Source organism: Phoxinus phoxinus, assembly GCF_949152265.1.
Source record: "Phoxinus phoxinus genome assembly, chromosome: 8".
Taxonomy (NCBI): domain Eukaryota; kingdom Metazoa; phylum Chordata; class Actinopteri; order Cypriniformes; family Leuciscidae; genus Phoxinus; species Phoxinus phoxinus.
The window spans coordinates 13,922,039-13,933,148 of NC_136883.1; the positions used below are offsets into that span (position 1 = coordinate 13,922,039).

Below are 11,110 nucleotides of genomic sequence, written 5' to 3' on the forward strand. Positions count from 1 at the left end.
CTTACGATACTGCCCTCTGTAACCGGTAGGCGTGGCTTGGGAGTAGCCTCGTTAGGGCAGCAAAGCACCTGGGAGTTGTTGTCTTTCATCCACATGAGCCAAAATTACATTTTCTGGCTTTTCTCAGTCTAGAAGGCACCAACTTCTAAAATAATTTCACATTTCTACTACATAAATGACCCAATTTAAATACACATTCATCATAACTTCTGAACGGTTTGTCCAAAAATCATAAAAGATTCAGGACGTCATGCTGAGTCGACTGATATCCAATTTCCATATTGACCATTTTAGGCGTCGGCCATTTTGAATTTTGTACCAAAATGCTGTATTTTATGAACGCATGATCGTATCGTTACGGATCATCAGTACAATGCCCTGAAGGAGCCTGAGAAACCAGCACCACCTAGTGGTAAAATAATTTTTTTAAATGCTTATAACTCTGGGTGTGTATAATTCTTGTCGATTGATGAAACCGTTTTCGTATACCGCAGCAGCAAAATTGAGGCATGATGCCAAAATGACTATTCAGGCTTTATACTGTATCTGCAATGCCTTGACATATTGACACCAAACTATGTATGTGTCATTGCCACTTCACTCTGACAACATCACATCAATTTCGTAACTGTGCCACCTATTGGTCAAAAGTTAAACCATTAAATCATCTTATAAGTTACTGTATATATGATTTTTTTTCAGCCGTTTGCCCAAAATCCTCTTAAAATGTTTTTAATTGCTCCATGCAGCAGTTGTTCTGACACTCCTAGCCATGTTGGCATGTCTTGTCGTCTTCTTGCGCTTGGCCCTGACAATTGCTGCCTGCAGCTATATTTATTATGGCTTTGGCTTTAATTTTTTAATTAAAGATTTTTGGATTTTTTTAGATTGTTGGCTTTGATTTTTTTTCCTCCAGGGTTTGAAAATATATATTTGATATAAAATATGAATAATTACATTTTTAACATTGTACATTTTCATAAACTCAGTGCGAGGGCTTTATTCCAATCAGACTTTTCACAATAGCATCACCTCTCACGTAATGTCTCGTTGCTTCATCTCAGGCAACCAAGGTTATATAAAATATAAAAGATTAGCAGAGTTCACACCACAACTATAACGATATCGGCACAGGCAAACAATATCGTTGGAATCACTTTTGGAATGTGTTTTTTCCAGCTGATAAAAATGTTGGCAGTCAATCAGAATCCATCCTGCTTTAAAGAACTCAAGCATTTAAAGTGGCAGACGACAAAACTGCAGCACGTGCATAGAATAAACAACGATACAATCAGTTGTGCACTGGTGTGGACGATGATATACAGAAGTTATCTTTAGTTATCATTCTTAGTGTGAACGGGCCTTTAGACCCTATATGGTATGGGATTAATATCCTGCCATGATTCAAAACTGAAAATAAAGTTCTGAAAGGTTGAAACTAAGTGTTCGAAAACTCAAAATCTTAAAAAAAAAAGTTTTGCAAGATCGAAAAATAAGATTTACAAGCTTGCAAAATGTAAAAAAATAAGAATATCTCTGCAAACATTATGTTGTTTTTGAGATTTCCTTCTTCAGAACTGCAAAACATTTTTTACGATGTTGCGCAATTTTTTTTTCAGAGTTTGAATTTGATCGAATTTGTCAGTGTTCTCCCACTGTATAGTTTGTTTTCCAGATTTGAAACCTTGAAACCCGGTCTGAAAACGGGTGTGCGAATAGGTGAAAAAAAGTTTTGAAACTCTGAAAACTGAGGTTCGAAAGGACGAAACTTATTACATTACATTAAATTTGCACTCCTTTGCAGACTATTTTTTCAGAGCTGAGTTTACAACACCCACTTTGCGGAGATACGCGCACACAGTTGCGAGCTTGCGACTCACGTGATTGTTGGCAGCGTTGTCACGCAGCTCTGCTCTGAAACTCTGAAACTCAGACTGAGCGAAAATGAAGCTTCGCAACCTCGCAACTTAAAAAAAAAGCCTGGAGGGAGGGCCTTTCTGCTCTTGGCCAATGCTTTGCTGTCTGCTGAGGTACAGTCCAATCACAAGTCGTATTTACTGGAAAGGTGGCTTCTGCACTGGTTCTTTGCATGCGTCCGGCAGATTGACCGTGACGATTGCTTCTGTAAAGAGTGCAAATCCTTCCTCTCATTACCATGATTTACCTTTTTCTAGGATGATGTATAATTATTTACTATGTTCTAGTATATGATTCACCATGATTTACCATGACTTACCATGTTCCAGTATGATTTACCATGAATCTAGCATGATTTACCATAGTTTACCATGACATACCAAGTTCTAGTATGATTCAGCATGCTTTACCCTGTTCTAGCATGGTTTACAACAATTGAACACATTCTAGTATAATTTCATATGATTCTAGCATGATTTACCATAGTTTACCATGATTTATCTTAGTTTACCTTGATTTACCATGTTACAGGATGATTTACCATGATATACCACATTCTAGAATGATTTACCAGGATTCTAGCATGATTCACCTTATTTACTATGATTTACCATGTTTCTAGCGTTGTTTACCATGATTTACCACATTGCTAGCAATTATGTGAAGCATTAGAACAAATGAAGTGATAAACTCTGACAAAATATGATTGTGTTATAATAGTAATTGTTATGTAAGGAATTTTTAGTGTCTAAATATATGAATGCAAAAGCACATGTGAAAAGACTATTAAATTGTAGATTGTCCAGCAGAGGGCAGTAGAAGACCACTTATTGGCTCACTTTCAATTTACAAGTCTTGATTTTTACCAGTATTTTAAGTGGTCTTCTACTGCCCCCTGCTGTCTCTTCATCATACTACTCCCTAATATTGTTATATAATTCATATTTAGACTTTATAAAATCATTATTTTAACATTTACAATCACATTTTGTCAAAATTCATCTATTGGAGTATTACTATTGACAATTGTGTCACATTGAGAAATGGGAATCCTGAAAATGAAAGTAAAAAAAAAAAATCCATTTAAGAGCAGCAGGATTATATTTGTAATCTTTTTATCAATGCTGAAAGCTGATAAAAAGATTACAAATATAATCCTGCTGCTCGTAAATGGATTTTTTTTTTTACTTTCATTTTCAGGATTCCCATTTCTCTATGTGACACAATTTACCACAGTTGACCATACATTTAGCATGATTTACCATAGTTTACCATTCTTTATCAAAGTTTACCATGATTTACCCTGTTCTAGCTTAAAGCTAAATATTTGTTATTATGACATATGTGTAATATGTGTGTAAGCATGCATAATGGAGTTAACATGGAGAAACCGGTTTGCTTTAGTGCAAAAAAATACTGGTAAAAATCAAGACTTGTAACATGCTGAATCATACTAGAACTTGGTATATCATGGTAAACTATGGTAAATCATGCTAGATTCATGGTAAATCATGGTAAATTATTAAGAACAGGAGAGAGGCCGCACTATGCATAAATTATCTTTTTATTTGCACAAACGCGTTTCGGCGCGTGCCTTCTTCAGTGTGCCATGGTGAATCATGGTGAATCACATACTAGAACATAGTAAATAATTATACATCATCCTAGAACAGGGTAAATCATGGTAAACTTTGATAAATAATGGTAAACTATGGTAAATCATGCTAAATGTATGGTTAACTGTGGTAAATTGTACTAGAACGTGGTAAATCATGGTAAACCATCCTAGTACATGGTAAATCATACTAGAATCATGGTAAATCATACTGGAACATGGTAAGTCATGGTAAATCATGATAAATCATCCTAGAAAAAGGTAAATCATGGTAATGAGAGGAAGGATTTGCACTCTTTACAGAAGCAATCGTCACGGTCAATCTGCCGGACGCATGCAAAGAACCAGTGCAGAAGCCACCTTTCCAGTAAATACGACTTGTGATTGGACTGTACGTCAGCAGACAGCAAAGCATTGGCCAAGAGCAGAAAGGCCCTCCCTCCAGGCTTTTTTTTTAAGTTGCGAGGTTGCGAAGCTTCATTTTCGCTCAGTCTGAGTTTCAGAGCAGAGCTGTGTGACAACTCTGCCAACAATCACGCGAGTCGCAAGCTCGCAACTGTGTGCGCGTATCTCCGCAAAGTGGGTGTTGTAAACTCAGCTCTGAAAAAATAGTCTGCAAAGGAGTGCAAATTTAATGTAATGTAATAAGTTTCGTCCTTTCGAACCTCAGTTTTCAGAGTTTCAGAACTTTTTTTTACCTATTCGCACACCCGTTTTCAGATCACGGGTTTCAAGGTTTCAAATCTGGAAAACAAACTATACAGTGGGAGAACACTGACAAATTTGAAACTCTGGAAAAAAAATTGCGCAACATCGTAAAAAATGTTTTGCAGTTCTGAAGAAGGAAATCTCAAAAACAACAATGTTTGCAGAGATATTCTTATTTTTTTACATTTTGCAAGCTTGTAAATCTTATTTTTCGATCTTGCAAAACTTTTTTTTTTAAGATTTTGAGTTTTTGAACACTTAGTTTCAACCTTTCAGAACTTTATTTTCAGTTTTGAATCATGGCAGGATATTAATCCCATAATATGGTGCCTCAAATGTTCCTGTCCAATGCAGTGACAGAAAATGAAACAGTTTGACACTTTTTGACACTTCCATTTGCTGCTTTATCAGATCTGTTGACAGGAAATTCACAATTAACTCACAATCAATGTGTGTGTGTGAATTGGTCTCAAACTGTAATAAAGATGTTAGAATAACAAGACGGGAACCTAATTTGTCTACGAGAATGGATATTGAAATTAAAGTTTAATCACTGAAATCTGACTAGATGTTGATTGTGACAAAGACAAACTACCTAGTTTAAAAATATCTGTAGTTTTAAGTGTAGTTGTCTGTTTCTGTCCACAGGCCTATAATGACTTGCTGAAGACTTCTGAATCAAAGCTGCGGGCATTTGGGATCCCTGTGGAAGAACTCGGCTTTAAGCCACTCGAAAGCAGTGTTGCTGGACAGACTCTTGGTCAGGGCCCTGCTGCCCTCGTTTCAGCTCCAAATTAGCAAGAAAGGAAAAAAAAATATTTTATCTTGATAAAATAAAATTATCAAATGTTATTCAGATCAAATTGTGTGTAGGATTTTCTTTTTGGTAACACTTTATATTACTGTATCCTTGTTATTTATGTTACATAATAGCATAATAGTAATAGCATAATTAAACTCTAAACCAAACCCTTATCCTAACCCTAACTCTAATAGTAAGTACATGTAGTTAATTAAAGGGGTGGTATAATGCCCTTTTCACAAGATGTAAAATAAGTCTTTGATGTCCCCAGAATGTGTATGTAAAGTTTGAGCTCAATATAATATTTTTATATAGCATGTTAAAATTGTCACTTTTTGAGGGTGAGCAAAAACGCACCGTTTTTGTGTCTGTCCCTTTAAATGTAAATAAGCTGCTGCTCCCGGCTATAACAGCTCGTGTCCTTTTACCTCACACGGACATGCACTGTAAAATTTCAAAATCTTTTAGCCTTTTATGTTCAAAACGGAGTCAGACAATGATGGAAAGACTCGAAGTGACAACATGTAGAATGCAACATTCTATGACATTTCTGAATGGTTAGTTGATTAATTTAGGTAGCTTATGTGTAGTTATCTTCTAGTCAGTAGTGGTTTTTGGCACGGGCGAACCGGGCAGCCGCCCAGGGCGGCATTATTTCATGACACATGGGGGGCGGCACGAGCAGTTAAAAAAAAATTCTCTGCGCCGCTAAGTGGTTTTCTATTATCTATCCTTTCACTGTGTCGGGAATTGACAAATTGGTGCCCCCTGCAGGTGCAGGCGCCCCTGCTTGCTGAGAAGGTGCCGTGCATATTGTGTCGCAGCGAGATGAAAAAGTCTCAACTTTCCAGAATGCCGCAAATGCACCGCAGGTCATGTGACAAGAACCAACCAATCAGCGTCACCCTTTCCGTAACAACATTGAAAGCTCAGTCAACATGAAGGATGGGGGTGCACCCAAACACTACGGGTGTTTTTCTCTTCTCCGTAAATAAATTTTGTAGCAGAGCTACAGCAAGCGTTTTTCAGTGGTGGAAATCCATTAGCTACTAAAACTTCTTTGTCATTGTGGAGAGCACCGGCATGGTTGCATAGCAACGACAGGCGCCAGGAAAATTGGACCGAATTTTACTATTAATAATAAAAGATAAGCTAATGTGCATTGTAAATGTCAGTAATTTATCTTGTTTGACCCATTCTTTTTATAAAAAATGATTTAAAGGCTAAAATATGTGAGGTTTATCTTTTTATAAAACCTTTTTTGTCAAAACGTTATTTGAACTTGTACATGTTAGTAGATAACATGTTGCAAGACACTCCTTTAAAATATGGCCATCATTTTTAATGTTATTATTTAAATGTTTATGTAAACAAAAAGTGCATATTGGTGCTAATTTTATTTGTTATGCCGGGCGTACACCTAAAGACTTTGAAAAGATTTAGAAAAGACTTTATAAGATGATCAGCTCACATCTAAAGACTTGGTTTCACAGACTCACAGTCTCAGACTAAAGATTTTACAAACACTGAATCTTGTAGTGACACTATTTACAAGACTACAACTAGATTATTTTAGCTCTTTATTCCCACCAAATTCCTCCCATCATGCTCAGCAGTGATTTAACAAAAATGGAGGAGAAGAAGCTACAGTTAGCTACTGTGGCTTTTGCCATTGCAGTCATTTGCAGTGAAAAAAAGAAGAGAAAGCGTCAGAGGATATGGGCACGGCTTTGGCTGCATGGACGTGGACCGCAAGGTCTGTCTGTCCTTCAAAGGGAACTGGAGGTGAGTTATGTCAATACTGCTATAGCCTACTATTAAAATCGCTAATGCTATGCGGAATACCTTGTGCTAGCTTGACCACCCAGGTAAAACCACCCTTTTTTAACCAGATAACAGACAGAAGTGGATTCAGAGAGTTACTCCGGATGACCTCTGAGGACTTCGAATATATATTACAAAAAGTGGAGCCACTCATCTGGAAAGCAAACACAAAGTTTCGAATGGCCATCAGTGCAAAAGATCGACTCTCAGTGACACTGAGATTTTTGGCCACAGGTTTGTATGAGGGACATTATCACTGCTGTTGTAGAAACACCTTCCTAGTTGTACCCCATCCTCCCAAACAACTCATGTTGGCCTGGTGATGAAATTATAGAAATTTACTTGGTAGATATTAGGGGTGGGCGATATCTCGATATTTAAAATATATCAATATATTTTTTAAACACGATGTGGATTTTGACATGTCGTATATATCGAGATATTGTTTATATTAAATTCTGAAATTTTCACTTTGCTTGTTTGCCTTCTCTTTGCTGTGCTCGCTCCCACCCGCCTCCGCCTCCTCGCGTGTTGTCTGAGTTCTCCAGAGGCCCCAGACAATGTGATTTTTTTTTTTAACAATCATGTCTGTTTTTAGACAGTCAGATTTTTTTATTAATGTTTTACTCTACAGTTGTGCCGTTTTGGGGGGATATATGGCATTTTTTAAATTTATTTGCCAAAATTAGTAATGATATTTGATCTGGTAATGATATTTGGTTTATTAAAAATAGTGCAATATGTATTATTTATTCCTTTATTTTACAGTTAAATTATTATTTTAGTATACTGGACATTTTTTTTTTTTTTACATTGCAGAAGCACCTTGTTCCTACATGAACTTGTTTTTGCAGTAGTTTTTGGGGGGTTATTTTTCCTGTAAAGATATCAAGATATATATCGAGATATAGCAAAATATATCGAACTATATTTTTTGCCCCATATCGCCCAGCCCTAGTAGATATAAAACCTTTTTCTGGTAAGGAAAAAAGTCAATATCAGGAAACAATGTGTAATCACCATCACATCCAGCCGGCTCCCTGAGACAGCTCCCACGAGTGGGTCTCGAACTTGTGTCTCTGGTGTGAGAGGCGGACACGCTAACCTCCATTACACATGCATAGTTACTGTTACCTTTTTCATGAATTAAACAAAAACAAAAAAATAATTCATCTCATCTTAGGATGCATAAACTTTTTCAAATGCCAAAATGATCTTTCTATTTTTTTTGTATGTTCCATTTATTAAATTAAATGTAACTGTACACTACTATTCTTTATCTGCAAGAGACATACTCGTCTTTTCCATAAAAAGTTGACCGTAGCTGTTTTTAAAGGGTACAATCTGTCACACACAATGGACTTTATGCACAGCTGCACTACTTTCTGAACTTTAGCCAGCTCCTTTGTTTCCTGTCTGCCATTATTGGACAAGCTGATTAATCCAGGTGTGTCTGATTATTGTTGTTGGTCAGGCACACCTGGATTAATCAGTTTGTCCAATAAGGGCTGACAGGAAACAAAGGACCTGGCTAAAGTTCAGGAAGTAGTGCAGCTGTGCATAAATTCCATTGTAATTGTGCAAGTTTCCACCTGTTCTGTTACAGTTAGATGGTGATAGTTCTATTTCTTTCTGCTTCCATTCAAGGTGAGACCTTTAAATCCCTGGGATTCCAATACCGCATGGGGAGCACAACGGTTTCACAGATCGTCATCTCAACGTGTGAGGCTCTGTATGAAGTTATGAAGGAGGATTACCTCAAGGTGGAAAAACTAACATTTTAACAGAATAGGGGTCTATCTGTAATCTTACATTATGTTGTGCCCATAGCAAGTTAAAGTCAAACATGATCACTTATTGCTATCTGGATGTGTTTGTTTGCCATTTTATTGTAGACACCAACATCAGAGGCTGCCTGGAGAGCTGTCGCCGCAGACTTCAAGGACAAGTGGCAGTACCCAAATTGCCTGGGTGCGCTTGACGGAAAACATATCTCCATTCAGCCCCCCGGTCACTCAGGCAGCACATTCCGGAACTATAAAGGCCACTTCTCTGTTGTTTTAATGGCAGTAGTAGATGCCAATTACAAATTTGTTTATGTAAATGTAGGAGCCCAGGGCAGACTGTCAGATGGTGGTTTATTTGCCCACAGTGACCTCCACAGAGCAATGGAAACAGGCCGCCTGAATTTTCCCCCACCAGAACCCCTGCCTAACACCACCACTGTCGTGCCATATATGTTTGTTGCTGACGATGCATTCCCCCTTCGCACGGACCTGCAGAAGCCATTTCCCCACCGACAGCTAGACCATGACCAAAGAATCTACAATTACAGGTTGTCGAGAGCAAGACGGGTCGTGGAGAATGCCTTTGGCATTCTCGCCAACAGGCTTCGGGTCTTCAGAACAACCATCTGTCTACATCCTGACAAGGTTGTGAAAATAACACTAGCCTCATGTTTGATCCACAATTTCTTGCGAGAACGCAGATCAGAGTATGTGCCACCAACCTTGACAGACCAGGAGACTGATGACCATGAATGGATCCCTGGATCCTGGAGACAAGAAGGCCAGGGAGCATTCCATGATCTGCCAACCGGCCACGCACGCAATCCTACACAAAGGGCTAAAGACCTGAGGGACCTGATGAAGAAGTACTTCAACTCACCGGAGGGCCAAGTACCATGGCAGGAGCACCACATTTAATGTGTGCACTTTCCCTTACACCACATGTATGTATGATATATATATATAAATGTAAATCGTGTTCAAGTCTGCATTTTAATTTAAACAAGGAACATTTCTGTTTTACTGGCGAAAACTGTACTACTGTACTGGTTAAATCAATTGAATAAATAAAGAAATACATTCAAAACAGTGTGTACTCTTCTTTTATTCCAAGTACAAAAAACACTTCCACATTGTAGCCAAAAATGGGCTAACAGGCAACACCCTTTAAAATCTAAACAATGTCATTCATTAGCTGTAAATACTAGCTAATTCAGCCACAAGAGTTGAGGTAAATTGCAAATAAAAAACAAAAAATGAAGTGGAAACTCAATGCGTTTCAATATGAAAGTGCTTGGGCTAACAGGCAAACACCCCTTAAAATCAAAACAATATGACATCCTCATATTTTTACAAAAGCATATTAACCTGCAAATATCAGCTAATTCAGCCACAAGAGCTGAGAAAAGTGCAAAAAGTAAAAACAAAAACAAACAAACTGGAAACTCAATGCGTTTCAATATGAAAGTGCTTGAACAGCAGCAACATTTAAACATGTTTCAGTACACTGTAATTCACGGACCTAACAAATTACCAAATGATAGACCTACCGCCCCAATGTTAAATGTTAACAATACTAACAATGTGACACTCAAACTATTTTAATTATCCTCACTGTCTTCAAGGAGTTGCACGTAACTTGGTTGCCCGTGGGGAAGAGTGTATGCGTGATGTTGAGATGTTGGGTGTGAGGTCTGAGGCTGAATGTGAGGCTGTATTTGATTATGTTGTAGCTCTCTGGGTATGTATTGTGGTGGTGTTTGCTGTGACCAAATGTTAAACTGATCATTAGATTTTGGCCACTGTTGTGCCCTGCCTGTCAAATCCTGATCTGCTTCTTGAGTGTCATATGTCACGGGGTGACAAATAATCCCCGGAACTAATCCCATCAGAGAAGTGTTCCCGCCGGGACACTTTTAGTGTAACACTGTCCCCGGGCTTGTGTGTGTGTCTGTCGTCATGACAACTAAATGGCAGATTGGCAACAGGTGCGGGGACTTCACTTTGAGTGCCTGATTGAGGTGGCGCCAGTGTTTGGAGAGGATAAAACACAAGAGGAAGAGAAGGCTGTGTGTTCTCCCTCCGCGTTGTGTGGTTGTTTCTTTGTCTTCCCCCGGCGATCTGGTGTGGTTCTCTCCTGTTGGGAAATGTTTGTGGAGTGTTGCAGCTGAAGGACCATCGTGAAAGAAGCGGAGTGTTGCTTGTGGGATCCGAGGGCAGTTTTGAAGAGTGGAATTCGTCGTCTGGACTGGGAAAGAGTGAGATGAGTGATTGACAAATTGAATCTCATAAACGCATGTTTTCTACACTAAATTGGATACTGGTTTGAAGTGCTTGGATCACGTTGTATACATCGCACTGAGTGAAATAGACTGATTCCTTGTCGATCTCTAGCCTCCCCCTCGGCCATTGAAACCAGCGAAGTGAAGCCGCTTGTAGTGGTGAGGAAATTATTCA

At 38.4% G+C, this 11,110-nt stretch overlaps 2 protein-coding genes across 2 annotated transcripts in view; both read left to right on the forward strand.

The window, feature by feature from the left end:
• drc4 (dynein regulatory complex subunit 4) overlaps window positions 1-5,118 on the forward strand; it is a 69,275-nt gene extending 64,157 nt beyond the window's left edge. Inside the window, exon 11 of the mRNA XM_079621828.1 lies at window positions 4,889-5,118. Within this exon, the coding sequence (XP_079477954.1) occupies window positions 4,889-5,038 (150 nt within the window). The 3' untranslated portion in view covers window positions 5,039-5,118. The remainder of the gene's footprint in view (window positions 1-4,888) is intronic.
• A 135-nt stretch (window positions 5,119-5,253) lies between these two features.
• On the forward strand, window positions 5,254-9,731 carry LOC307003442 (uncharacterized protein). Its single transcript, XM_079621829.1, has 4 exons — window positions 5,254-6,827; window positions 6,935-7,100; window positions 8,514-8,629; window positions 8,762-9,731. Exons 1-4 carry the CDS (start codon window positions 6,648-6,650, stop codon window positions 9,569-9,571), a joined length of 1,272 nt encoding a protein of 423 aa, XP_079477955.1. The 5' UTR covers window positions 5,254-6,647; the 3' UTR covers window positions 9,572-9,731.
• Window positions 9,732-11,110: the final 1,379 nt, after the last annotated feature.